The sequence below is a fragment of the Cydia amplana genome, chromosome Z (genome assembly GCF_948474715.1).
Source record: "Cydia amplana chromosome Z, ilCydAmpl1.1, whole genome shotgun sequence".
NCBI lineage: Eukaryota > Metazoa > Arthropoda > Insecta > Lepidoptera > Tortricidae > Cydia > Cydia amplana.
The window spans coordinates 33654519-33668918 of record NC_086096.1 but is presented as its reverse complement, the minus strand read 5'-3'; the positions used below and the strand labels follow the sequence as shown (position 1 = coordinate 33668918).

At 39.1% G+C, this 14400-nt stretch overlaps 1 protein-coding gene across 2 annotated transcripts; it reads left to right on the top strand.

Annotated features, from left to right (window-relative positions):
• The first annotated feature begins 228 nt into the window (after nucleotides 1-228).
• On the top strand, nucleotides 229-1204 carry LOC134661597 (uncharacterized). Of its 2 annotated transcripts, none has more exons than XM_063517736.1 (2): nucleotides 229-649; nucleotides 1034-1204. In XM_063517736.1, the coding sequence occupies exons 1-2, from the start codon at nucleotides 326-328 to the stop codon at nucleotides 1202-1204; spliced, it is 495 nt and encodes a 164-aa protein (XP_063373806.1). In that variant the 5' UTR covers nucleotides 229-325. The 2 variants fall into 2 exon arrangements, with proteins under 2 accessions (XP_063373806.1, XP_063373807.1); XM_063517737.1 differs by having other exon boundaries at nucleotides 1041-1141.
• The last annotated feature ends 13196 nt before the right edge of the window (nucleotides 1205-14400 follow it).

The window sequence follows — 14400 nt, the reverse complement described above, 5'->3', positions numbered from 1 at the left end:
TTCGCACGTGTATCGTACCACGTTTTACAGTACATATGGCACTTCAAACTTTCGACATACGCACGGAAAGTGCTCTTTCCCGCACTAGTTCGGGAAAGTAGCACCATATGTACTGTAAATGTCTGTTATCGTACAATACGTCCTACGATAAGCTCTTCGGACTCTTCGGAGTGCACAGCTGGGAAGTGCAGTGGGCGGGGGTGGGAACGCATGGCACAGCGCGGGGGGCGGGCGCGCGTTGCGTCTGCAGGCGACAGCGGGCGGCTGCGGGCACCCCCGCCGCGTGTAGGCGGCCGGCTGGTCGACTCGTGCGGTGTTAAGTCATATGGTCGAGGAGCATAAAGCCTATGTTGAAGAAAGAAATTCTATGAAGGGACCACCCTCCAAAATGGCAAGGCCAAGTCGTAGGCGGACTTACGGCACGGTGCGACACTTGCGCGCGCATAAAAGACTTGCGATCGCGAACGTCGGCGGGCGGCGACGCGCGGCGGGTAGGAGTGCGGGTCAGTGGCGTGCAGAGCGCGCCGCGGACGCCCGCACCGCAGTGTCGAGCAGCAACCCGCCATGCCCGGCCCGCGCCTCTCCCGCGCCGCCTGACAGCATGGCCCACCCGACCGCTACCACCACACGCAGCCACGCTCTGACGACGGTATGCAATCGCTGTCACATAAAAAAAAATGCCGGCTCGCTCGTCGCTCGCTTCTTGCGACCTCGGCCCGTCCGCTGACCGTTGCTCCCGTCTAGTGCAAGTCTGTTAGTGGTTCTCGCGGTTGTGTGAGTGGCAGTCTGCGGACGGGGCGCCGTGCCGTTTTTATCATCTGCAGGTGGTGAGGAGTAGCTCTCTAGGTCCCCATGAGGGTTCCTAGATGGCGCTGCTGCTCGCTCCTGCGGCGGACAATCTCAGCCGTCTCGCCTCAAATGCTGCCTGTTGTTTTGCGAAATCCAATTAACAAATGATAAGGCGTATGGTGAGCCGCTGGGAGTGTCGATGGGTCACTGGCGTCAGGAATGCCCCTGCTTGAGCCCATGCCAGGTTTTAGGCTTTCCTGACCTTTCGTCACCGTCGTGTTATGGCCAGTCGTGGCAGACCATCACCACTCATCCCTTTCATACCGTCGTGACGTGCACGTGGACACTGCGGTGCCAACCTCAAACGTTATCAATGCCTTTAGACTTTAAGGTGACACTAACGAACATTAACTAACACTGAAACAATCTTAATGACTCAAGTGCAGCACCTCACTTCGAGGGAAAAGTTCGATGAACTAGTACCTATATTTAAATTCAGAATCGTGTTTAATAAAAGAGACTAGTTAACCTAAAAAGTGGACTGTGGTGGGGTTGTGCTGTGTACTTAGCTTTGCCTCTAGTTGTTAAATGAACATCCAGGGATTATAAGAAAGACTTACAATTTACGGCTTTATGTCGTAAATACTACGTAGACACGTGATTATTAAAGGAGTGCTACCGTACAACCTGCCGCGCCCATGCCCTTAAGTTCGGTGAGTCCTAGATTGTAAGGCATCGCTGAGCAGGGCAATATAAAAGAGGGCAAATATCACATACAATCTAAAATCTTCAAAACTGAGGCTAAAGCTTAATGCTTAGAAACAGCATTTAAGTTCTAAAAACGTAAACTCTTGTGGACTCGAGGAACGTTGTAGCATACTGTTCCAACGGTTATATCTATCTGAACCGTTAATACAAAAATACGTCAATTATAAACATAGGTTTTTTCAACATGTCACAATGTTTTTATTGCTAACAATTACTTAAATCCTTTCCTCTGCTCAGTGCAGACTATCGAAACAACTGATATATCAGAGGGCCTACCGCGAACCACGTTCGACGTGTTGCCTCCCTGTCACACTTACGTACGAATTTACAAGTGCGACAGAGAGACAACACGTCGAACGTGGTTCGCGGTAGGCCTTCAGAACTCAAAAAAATTACTATTATAACGTAGTAGCGATATAGTTTCATAGCTCCTTTTTCAATTATCAAGTATTTTGACCAAATATCGAAAGGCATTAGCCCTCTCTTTCTAGCTCTCTACGGATTCTGCGCCAAATTCTTTGCAGAATTGTCGATCCATCTAACAGTAGATTGGTATTTAAGGCCAGTTATCCCTACTATATTATTACACAATTCTTGATTTTGACCGACGATGATGTCTATGATACCTTTATAACCTCTAATTTACCAAAAAGCATGTTTCTTGACACTCATCTCAATCACTCATATATTTTAAGATTCATGCATATGGCGAATTGTTTTACCTATGTTTCAAAGGCAAATAAGTATCTCGTGGTTTCCTAAGCACAGGGAAACTTTAACTAACGCGTAGGTGCAAACCTTGCGAATGCCAGGAATTTGTTTCGATACAAGACGACAAGTTATTAAGACAAGTAACACGTTCTTACATTGCTTGCATGTCATAGTGTTATAATCTCATGTCCTCATTGCTCACTTCACAAAGCTGCAAAAGATGTCAAAATATGTTCATAATTGCTGTTGATTGACGTTGGATACGTTATTTCTAATTGATATGTAGAGAATATGTAATGGATTTGGAGTCCCTATGTATATGCTCGTAAGTTAGACGCCATCTTTTGTCGCTTTCCTAAATTACTCCTTTGTGTTAGCGGTTTTTCCGTAGGTCTAGCGTCTAGCTCATGGCCCGGGCGGCCCGCGTTAGCCTGTCTCCTACTCACCACAGTGTTTGGGCCCGATTCGGATTTTGGACTAGACATCTATTAGATGTCTATTAGACATCACCAAGATACGACAACGATATTTTTAAGATCTAGCCTGTCAAATTTGACATTTGTGCGATTCAGGAGATACTCTGGAACGATTTCCACAAGATATTATTACGATATTTTAACGTAAAAGTGACATTTGTTGCCCGAATTTTGCCCGAATTGAGCTGCAAAAGAGAACTAATTGAAATCTAAACTACAAGGTATCTAGTACATACATATCGTATCGTTCTCTTGTCTAGAACGGATCTTGTTTTCCGAATACCGCGGTTTGAGACCGTTGTGCTCCAGTTTTACGGACACTAAAACATATGGGACGTTTTACCTTATGTGAAACTAGAGCAGTATAGTACTCATGGGTCATTAATTGCCAACAAATCACAAATTACGTTATTAAAATTTTCAATATACTCATATTACTCATATACAGGACCCGTACCCAAAGAGTAAAGTAAGTATAATAATTACCCGTACACCCCGTACATGTCATGCCGATGACGGAAAAATTTCGTAGGTAGTCATTAATCATTTGTCAACTTCTTTATTCAATCGATATTGATACTTGACAATCCGTACAAAACATCTGACTGATTTTCATCTTGTTGACACTAACTAACAGAACTAAATAACAGATTTAATTTTTCTACACATCAATAGATTATAGTGTGTCAAAGGTCTGTTTGATTTCAAGCATAGACAGAGAGAATCATACTATCTTTGTCTTACACTAGTACTAGCACGCAAAAGAAAACGATGAGTATAGTTTTTTTTGTTCCTATTTACTGACAAGATTTGGTTGACCCAGTATAGTTATTTCTATTATTGTAGTTCTATAATACAACTCCATATATGTTAAATTACGTCATGTTTCACATATTCATATTCATATGATAATTGGGTACTTTCATCTACTTAAAATAAATTATTGCGCACTGTGCACGAAATAAAACACCAGATAATTATTAGAAAAACATAGATAGCAGTTATTTTGAAACACAATTTCTATTTAATAAATCGGATGGAAGTATAAAAAAAACCGGCCAAGTGCGAGTCGGACTCGCGTTCCAAGGGTTCCATTATTACATTAAGTCCGACTCACGCTTGACTGCACATTTCTCATACGTTTTCCTGTCATCTATAGGTAAAGAACTATTTTGCGTATTTTTTTTTTCAAAATTTGAAATTCCAAATTTTGACCAAATTCAATGGTCAGTTTTTGACTATTTTCTTGAATAACTGCTAAACTATTCATAGTAAAATTATAAAAAAATATATTTGTGATTCTTACAATGACCTCTGTCATTTGATATAGGTATATATATATATATATATATATATATATATATATAACACTATATAGTTTGAAAAACTTTATTTTTTAATTTTCTCATTTATCCCCCCAAAAATGGCCTCCATATTTAAAATTCATTTATTTACGTTACACGTCCATCTTTGGGTCACAAACTTACATATGTGCGCCAAATTTCAACTTAATTGGTCCAGTAGTTTCGGAGAAAATAGGCTGTGACAGACAGACGGACAGACAGACAGACAGACAGAAACCCGAGTAGGGTTTGCAATCCGGATCCGGAATGTATGAAATTATCCGGATCTGCATCCGGATCCGCGGATCTTCCCATACATTTCGGATCCGTCGTACAAACCCAACACGCGAGTGATCCTATTAGGGTTCCGTTTTTTTCCTTTTGAGGTACGGAACCCTAAAAGTAGGTGAGTTGACCACAGTCAGTCACAACGTCAGTCACAGACACACGTTTTCATATAAATTCCATATTAGCAAATCGTTTTGACAGTTGTGCGATAAGAAGCTGATTTGACTAGCAGGAAAGTGTAGCCAATTGAGGAGTTTCTTTTCAAAAAAGTTTATTTTTAACTGTAACTCTATTTCTAAATTGGACCTAAGTTTTCTTAAGCAAGGTTCTCTCTAGAAGTACCGCTAAGAAAAAATAAGCCCTTTTGAAAACAGACTCCTCAATTACTAACAAGTTAATGGTAAATGTGGTTTGTAAACACTCAGACCTAGGGGGCATAATTTATTGACAGGTAGAGAGTTCCTATATCGATAAATTAAATTATCGATACTTTTACCTAATACTAGTTTCGTACCCCAGTTTCGTTTGTAACTGTTTATTATTTGTAAGTATTATTTCAAGGTCGATGATAAAATTGATTAAGTTTACACATGGTATATTATATATTTAATCGCAAAGTTAAAAATAGTAAAGTTTAAAATAAAGAAGAAAGGAATTTAGTCATTATTTTGTTCATGTTAATATTTTTAATAACATTATATTTTAATAAACAAGACATGGCGATAGTACCTATAGGGTCTGTGCGGAAAGAGAAGAGTGGTGGTATGTATGGGGCCCAATACATTCCACGACTCTTTTCTTTCCGAACAGACTCTATGAGAGAAGCATCGATAATTGAGTTAGTATAACCTAGTATAAAAACTCCCTACCTGTCAATAAAATATGTCCCATAGAATTATGTTTTTATTTATCATTGGGGGTGTTGTGGGCCTTTGAGTGCCACGTCGACCAAGCAGTGATCTATTGATTCGGCTCTTTAAAGTTCATTACTAATGCCCGTTGATACTAGAAAATTCCAGATTCATTTGGGCCGTAATGGTCTGTATCTGTACCTCGTAGGGTTGCAATACGTGTGGCCCTAAAGATACTTCTTTTTGACAGCTAGTTGTCCACAGGAACAGAGAATATGCGCCCTAGAATTCGAGGTCTGAGTTCTTATTCAAGTTAATTACATTGTAATTTAATGCACAACTATTTTCCTTAAATTTTCTACTCTATCAAAATAGCAGGGAGATAATAATAGACCTTCAACCTCACAAGTATTCTTATCTGAATTGGTATATAAAACAATATTATAAAACACTATCAATACTACCTATATCATGTTCAAAATCTTGGAAACTTTCAAGAAAAAGTTCTAATTAGAAAAATGCCTGTTGACGTAGTTTTGTTATCATATACACGCCGTGGCCTAAATCGATGTCCAATTAGTACGAGTATAAGCACCGGACGAATCAGAGCTCATCATATAATTTATTTAAATCGTACCCACATAATCACATAAAAGGGTGTCAATTGGCGGTCTCTATGTTCAGTTATTGTCATTGATGGGCACTCGTATTCGGTAATTGGTGTGGGATATATTTAGTCAATGGCAGTGTAAATGTTATACTCGCGAGGCTCTGTGTGTAATATGAGACCCAGAAGGTTAAAAAACGTCGTTAAGGATGTAGGCCAGATGTTAAAAATAATGAATAAATAGGTATAGGTACTTTGTAGTTCTATCCGATCGACCACTTCAACTAATTAAGCTTCAACAACTGAGCAGACTTTCATGAATCAATCTTAAGACGTTTCAAGCTTGAATTAACAATATCATAAACACTTTTAATGAGAATTAAGAACTGCCTTCAATTTTCAATAAATGACCATAGATGACTCCGTCTTAGCTAACTTTGCACCGATTTTACAGAACAAATAAATGAGCGAGTGTCATTATTAACGTCACATTTTGTCATTGCAAATAATGCAAATGCCATACAGATCTAGCCTGTTTATGAATTTCCAATACCAAGTTGACGTACAATCCTGCAAGAAATTGTAGAAATTAAATAAAGTGGAAACAAAAGCGAATCCTGTGGTAAAACGAATTAGTTGTCTTGGAATAACAGATTTCCTTTTAATTTTTTTGGTAAAGATTGTTTTATATTTTATATTATAATATACTTAAGTGCTTAATGAGTTTTCTTTCGAAGAAAAGAAATATGTAGTAACGAAAATACATTTACGAATATTCTGCTGAAAGTCCAGTTAAGAATTACATAACTTATATTGACAAAGCAAGGCATCATTTTACAATTGCTCATTATATAAACGGACTGTAACAATACTTTGAAATGCTTGAATGATATGTGTAACACTGTCAATCTTGATTTGAAACAATCACACATAAGTACGGCTACCATCAGTTTGGCACTGACATAAACGCCGTCGAGAACGTAATTTACTTTCTATACATCTCGCTCGTACTCGCATATTAGTGCAAACGAGATGTATAGAAAGTAAATTACGTTCTCGATAGCGTAAATGTCAGTTTTGACACTGTCAGTGACTAAAAGTGACGGGCTAAGAATTACACAGAGTATGATTGAATGATTACATGTACAGACAGAAAACGGGTACATTAGATAACTACTGGAAAGTTAAGGAATAATGTCGTCAGGTGACAAGCAAAAGTCACTAAGTACCACCACAAGTTCATAGGCATAGTGAACCATATTAGTACGAAAAGAAGGTTGATTTTTGTTTAAATATCTTATAGTAATTAGTGACTTTTGCTTGTCACCTGACGATGTGTAATGTGCATTGGGGAAAATCAAAGTAGTGGGCATTTGGATCACGGTTTTACTGTAATGCGGTGTTAGTATATTTGTAAGCTTAGAATAAAAGTGGAAAAAATACTGCCTTGGGTGAGACTTGCAGTCATGGCCTCTTAATCGATACTCCAGCGCTCTTACAATAAATTAGCTACTTATAGTTTATCCTGCTCTAAAATTAAAGATACTTATATTAAAGTAAAAATATAACCACACAATATCTCGAATTTGCATAAGTACTAAATTATACAGAGCACGACACATCCTTATCAAACCTCGCTAGAAAACATCTCTGGGCTGGCCAACACGTCAACCGATGTCTCGCGCTAAAGCAAAATGAACTCTCCTCTTTAATACTTTGGTACATTTTTCACCAACACCGCCATAATGGGGTCCTCCATTTTGGTTGTATTTCTGTGCTCTAGTTTTATATTTAGCGGCACTAGTTCAGATTTTAATTGCCTCGGACGTTGCTAAGGCTGCATTGATTGACTGTGATAAGGGCCTTTAAATAAAGTCCAGGTGGTTGAGATTATAGAACATGACCTGTTGAACAATCTCGACAGAATCTTACATTCATTATTCTTAGAGTAAATTTTAAATAATTCGTTATTTTATAGGAGAAGTAGGTACCCTTTCTTGGGTAGAACTTTGCTTGGTTAGTAAGTTAGAAGTATTAAACACTCTATTTTTCATTTTTACTTTCAAATAAAATTACAAACTGATGTAAGTACATCCAGCAGCAGAAGTTGCTAATCGGGCGAGGTGTTCAAAATTATCTTGGCGCGACTTTATGACAGTTGGCGCAAAATACTGGTTCACTGTGCCGGTTTTATACGTAGTAATAATAGTTTAATGGTAGAAAGGTAGCTGAGTTTTGGGACAAAGTCTAGTTTATAAGTACATAACATTCTTATTTACCTTACCTTACCTTTTAACATAATCCAAATCAGCTTCATGCAGGCAACCCTTCAACCAGCTCGTGGCTGACCATAATAACTTACTACATACTTACTCGCTGCTGTGGTGAACTGACACGAAGTGGATCTTACCCTCCGAAACCAGACACCGCCAGGTGCTCAGTCTCATCCGTTTCTGTTCAGCGGGCCTAGCCAAAGTGACAATCGCTATTGCTTCGACAACGAAACGCTTTGTGTCTCTCTATCACTCTTTTATATTAGTGCGACAGTGACAGTTGCGTTTCGATCGCTACGAAGAGTAAGCGATCGGCACGTTGGCTACGCGGCCAGGAGACATAGCCAAGATGACAATCGTTAACAGAAAACACCAATCGAAACCTAAATAATGTACGGAACACATTGAACACAATGTACGGAACCACAGGTGCTGAGCAACTTTTACTATTTAAACTAATTTATTTAAATCATAGACTAGGAATCCTCTAGACTGAGCATAGTAATGCTACCCCCTCTGCCACTTATACGGTAGTTTTACTCCATCTCCGAGTCAATCCCGTGCCGTGATGGTCCGTGTCTTTGAACGGACCAATCACGGCACGGAATTCGCTCACCTCGTCCCCCCGCACCCCCGTATTTTTGGCAGCATCGGTTTCATGAAATAATTGCTCTAAACTCAGTCTAGAGGATTCCTAGTCTATGCTTTAAATAAATTAGTTTAAACTATGTCACCAACCTATTTAAGTGTTACAACATGATAGTTGTGATTGTCTACTTTAAATGTGCATATACATATAGGTACTTAAGAATAAAGTAATTTTAAAATTTAATTTTAGTTTCTAAATTTGGAGGAATTGAGGCACATTTTAAGGTACCTAAGTATTCTTTCTTACTTTCTCAAACCCAGAATATAGAGGAAAAAACGACGACTGTTCCTTTATAAGTAAACGCCAGGAAATGTCAGTTGTTACCTCTGAAGCGTATTTCTGCAAACAGTCCGGACTCGAATACAAAGCAAAGCAAATTACATTGCTCTGAAATTAACTACAGTCTGTTCAGACTTCATCCAGTTCAAGAGCTCCTTTGTGTATCCTATGTGATTTAGCCATAGTAACTCAATACTACAATCATATAACTGAATTGAGTAAAAAAACCCGACCCGATCGATTACGTAACTTAGCCATCCTTCCGACATTTGAAGTATTTTGAAGTTGCAAAATAGTATTTTATACAATCGTGATATCATGGAGAGCTTTTCAGTCGATACTTTTTCTACGAGTCAACAAAAAAAATACTTAAAACTAGTAGAAGAATCATATATGTAGGTAAAAAAACCAAAAGTATGCTAAGATGCGCGAGCAGCCGCGATACCTTCATACTCGTACGCGACCCGGCCCCCGCGCCCCGCGCCCCCGGCCGGTTGGTCAACGACACCTTCTCGTAACTCATGAGGCCCTGGTACTTGCTCCGCGCTTTCGATTGGTCAATTTCATTATAGTTGACTAAACTGTATCGAAATGAATATTTTAGTTGACTAAACTGTATCGAAATGAATATTATAGTTGAGTTGGGGTCCCATAGTGAAAAAAGTATGCGATTTCACTTTGGTATACGAAGTCTTAATTCAAGCATTGCAGTCGACGAGTAGAAAAACAAACAATGTACCTATACGGGCAGAGAGTGTGGAAATGCGTCCTACCCAGGTCCTACCGAGCACCTTGAATAGATTTTCAAAAGAACTATTAAAACTTATAGAAGGACGGACACACTAAAAGAGGCAGTCAGCAACCTGAAAACACTGCTAGGTTTCATGGAGGAGCTGGGGTGGTTAGTTAGAGTAGCGCCACCTCGTTTCACGCAAAATAGGCACAATGGTTGTCGATTTGCGGAAAATGCCCAGAAACACTAACTAACTAACTAACTAGAAGGACGGACGAGTAAACAAGCTAGAAATATTATGAAAAAATACCTAGTTAAAATGAGAGGGCAGTGCACCGAAATCATTTAATTACGGTCTTGTCTATTATGTACCTAAAAAAATTATAAATGAATTTGTAAATAATTTAAGACTCCTTAACTCAAAAATCTTTTTAAGTTAAAATTAGTAAGTTTAGTATTATACAATGTCTTTTTACTGAAATAAACAGATTTTTTTTTATGTAGGTATGCGGCTCCTAGACTTGGAGGTGCATTAAAAATTAACTGATTTGATATTATTTGACTGATATAAACTATCATTAATTTCGGTCGTCTTGGGTCGTCCCATTCGTTTTTCGTCAAGTTCTTAAATTAGTCCTATTCTGCTTTCGTCACCCATTCTACATTCGTCACAATCGTCAGTGGCTTTCAATGTAGAATGAGTGACGAAAGCAGAATAGGACTAATTTAAGAACTTAACGAAAAACGAATGGGGCGACCCAAGACGATACCTTAATTTCATATTTTGGTGGCTTGTGACTTATAATATTCCTTATCTAAATTATTAAAAACCTGACCCGTACCGCGGTTTATTTCACCTCCTTAAAGGAATGGTTTACAAGATAAAAATGTATCCTATAAGTAGTCAATATTACAAAGCCAGCGTTGGGTCCCACTGTGTAGAAAAGCCTCCTCCGGGCAGTTGCCACAAGCATTAATAACTTTAAATAAATATTAATTAACAACTGTTTTAAAATATATTTCGATTGAGAAAGTATACATCCGTAGACACCGACTACGAACTTCGTAGGCAATGCTACGGCACGCGTAGCACACTTCATGTCTATCACTGTCTGTCTGTGTTGTAAGATTGTTTAACGTATTTTAGACATTGTGAAAATCGTTCAATAGTATCTCCAGAATCGCGGAAATATCCAATTTGACAGGCTAATAGATATCTAGTTCAAAATCCGAATCGGGCCCTAAATTGTACTGTAGTTTTCAGTTGTAAATACATTTGACACATGAAAGTAAACATAACATTTCATGTGTTAACTTTATAGTAATTATAAATATCTGATACAATCCTAGTTAGCTATACTGTATCTAACAAACGAAATTTAGAAAATTCACGTACCAGGGTGAGTAGACAAGACGCCAATCGCTAACGCTCCGTAGCGAACGAAACGCAACTGTCACAATGGGCCCGATTCGGATTTTGAAATAGACATATGTTAGATATCTTTTAGACATCGCCAAGATACGATAACGATATATTTAAGATGTGTCAAATTTGACATTTGCGCGATTCTGGAGATACTCTTGAACGATTTCCACAAGATATGGCTTAGAGATCCAATTCACATCTAATAGATATCTAGTTGAAAGAACTAGTTGAAATCTAAACTATAACGTATCTAGAATGGATCTAGTACGTGTCGTCTCTTGTGAATATCTTGATTTCTTGAAGTTCGAATACGGCAGTGTGGCACTAATATGGAAGAGTAACAAAGATAGATGACTGTGCTACGATACGGAGCGTTTACGATTGGCATGTTGTCTACGCGCTTAGGAGATTAAAAACTGTGGAGTTACTCCGCTCGGTCGGTGTCGGTCTAATCCTGTGGGGTCGTGTCGGTAAATGTGGCCTGTTGCACCAACCGTTTAAGACATTCCCCGTGGGCATAAACTAGGAATCCTCTAGACTAAGTTTAGAGCAATTATTTCATGAAACCGATGCTGCCAAAATACGGGGGTGCGGGGAGACGAGGTGAGCGAATCCCGTGCGGTGATTGGTCCGTTCAAAGACACGGACCAATCACGGCACGGGATTGACTGGAAGATGGAGTAAAACTACCGTATAAGTGGCAGAGGGGGTAGCGTTACTATGCTCAGTGTAGAGGATGTCTTGTCTGTGCCTGTGGGTGATAGCCGTGATAGTTACTTAATGAGTTCCAAAGATGCGGTGAATGCAGCCCGCATCAAATTGCCTTAAAAGTTAGTAAAGAATGTCGGCTCCTTGGATTAGACAATCTCAGAGATAATGTTCCGTTTTATGACGAAATATGAAACAATCCGTATTAATTACAGCCATATTCGAACTTTAAGATACGTCATATCTAATATTTGACGTATCTTAAAGTTCGAATATGGCTGTTATACTCGTATTCTTGGAAAAAATCATGAACTGAAATTAAGTTTTATTTGAGTTCATCCTAGCATTTTTACTACGCACCCACCCGGAAAAACAAAAAAAGGTCTACCTGGTTATTCTGTTCGTGGAATCCCTGTTTCTGTCCATATACTGCGGTAACCTCTTCTATCTGGGGGCTGTATGTTTGTTTGCAACCGACGTGGGGTTATAAATAGTATATTACGATACCTACAAGTAATGTGCTACTTTACGGCCCTAGTGCGGAAACTAGCACACGCGCGCATGTCAAACATTTAAAGGGCCATATGTACTATACACGTGCGAAAAAGTAATTCGCACTTGTAATGTACTATTACCACGGAAGAAAGAAAGAGCGCGCCGCGCTCTAAGACTATTACATACTTAATACTAGAGTCTGTGCGGAAAGAGAAGAGTCGTGGAATGTAAGGGAGCCCATACATTCTACATTCGACTTTTCTCTTTCCGCACAGACTCTATCTCTAAGTACGAGTATATAAGTATAGGTGATTCTTTCGTGAAGAGTTAACGACAATTGTCACGAAAAATTGAATTGTCCGTATATAGAATTTCCAGTATCGTTTGAGTGGGCTTGTTTCTTTGCCATTAGCTCGTCATGAGAATACCCGTGCCACAGAGTAAATAATAGTACTAAGTACAGAAGACTCACTCTCTAACAAAACGCTTCTGTTACGATCAGCACAAATATGGCCGCTAGGTGGCGACAGCGCCACGCGCGGCTTATGGCTTTCCCCAAAATTGGGGCCGGAACGGATGTACTTTTAGCTACCTGTAGCAAAGCGACGAAATCGCGGAGTGAGACACGCCTGCCCGTGCCTACTTAGATTCATTGCCCTTACCCAGTCCCGACATTGCTAAAGTAACATTGTTCATCAAGTATCATACCAATGTTACCTTCTGGGTACAGAAAACTAAAATATGCACACAAATTCGTCTTAAACTTTATTCATCCAATATAATTAATAAATCTTTCATTAAATTTGGTCTATGGGCCCGATTCGGATTTTGTAATAGATATCTATTAGACATCGCCAAGATACGATAACGATATGTTTAAGATTTAACCTGTCAAATTTGACATTTCCGCGATTCTGGAGATATTTTGAACGATTTCCACAAGATATTACTTAGAGATCTAATTCACATCTAATAGATATCTAACACGATCTATCGTAAAAGTGACATTGGTTGCCCGAATTGCGCTGCAAAAGAGAACTAGTTGAAATCTAAACTATAACGTATCTAGTACGTGTCGTCTCTTGTGAATATCTTGAAGTTCGAATACGGCAGTCTGACCGATAATTTGCCAAAGTTCTAACCTATTTGTATCCTATGTGACAAAGAAAACTGCGTTGTGTTATTTTATGTTGCTATGTCTCAAGCTGAATTAGAACAAGTACCTGTTTTGCAGATATTTCTATTCCACACAGGAATATAAGCATTATAAAAGGGGAATAAGGTTTCTTTTAACATTGACCTGATTCAGTAAGTTCGCGGTCAATACCGGTGCGCTGTAGCTGAAATACTGAATTTGTATGAATATACGCGTTTCCTTCGTAATGATAATTTGCTTAGGGGATTATATTAGGGGATAATTAAGTAACCTTAACCTTTGACCGCCGCTATTCATGAGTTCCGCTATTCGTCGTAACAAACTAAATGCACCTTCTTACGCTCCAATAAGGTTTACTCTTGCGAGTTACATAAAAGATTAAAGATGTAATAAGCTTAGAACTTAGTTGGAACTTAGTAAATAAAAATACTGAATGTAAAATTTGTAAGCAGATTCGGTACTAAAATATGTTTAATATGTTATGTGACCTCTACAGCTCACAGGGCCATGAATATTCAAAATACCCAAACTATACTTATTAGTCTTAAGGGGCCCACTGATTAACAGTCCGCCGGACGATATCGGCCTGTCAGTTAGAACAAAAATGTGACAGTTCCGAACAACTGACCCCTTTATCAGTCATATGGGCGAACCGGAATCTCGATAACTAGCTGCCGATCGGCGTCGCGCTACTGAAACGGTGTTTCATTCTTCAAAACCGAACTGTAGTCACTACCCGAGCAAAAGATGACGAGACGGGCGCGTGACGTCACAGAGCGCTCTGCGGCTGCGACTATTGATCGGGTTGATAACCGTCGCTTTCTTACTACGTTCGTCTCTTTCACACT

What these genes read in the sequence shown, in the direction of transcription:
- LOC134661597 (XM_063517736.1), top strand. Translation starts at nt 326, where the DNA reads ATGGTCGAGGAGCATAAAGCCTATGTTGAAGAAAGAAATTCTATGAAG. An exon ending in GCAGCCACGCTCTGACGACG is followed by an intron (nt 650 to 1,033) that starts GTATGCAATCGC and finishes AGCCCATGCCAG; the next exon opens with GTTTTAGGCTTTCCTGACCT.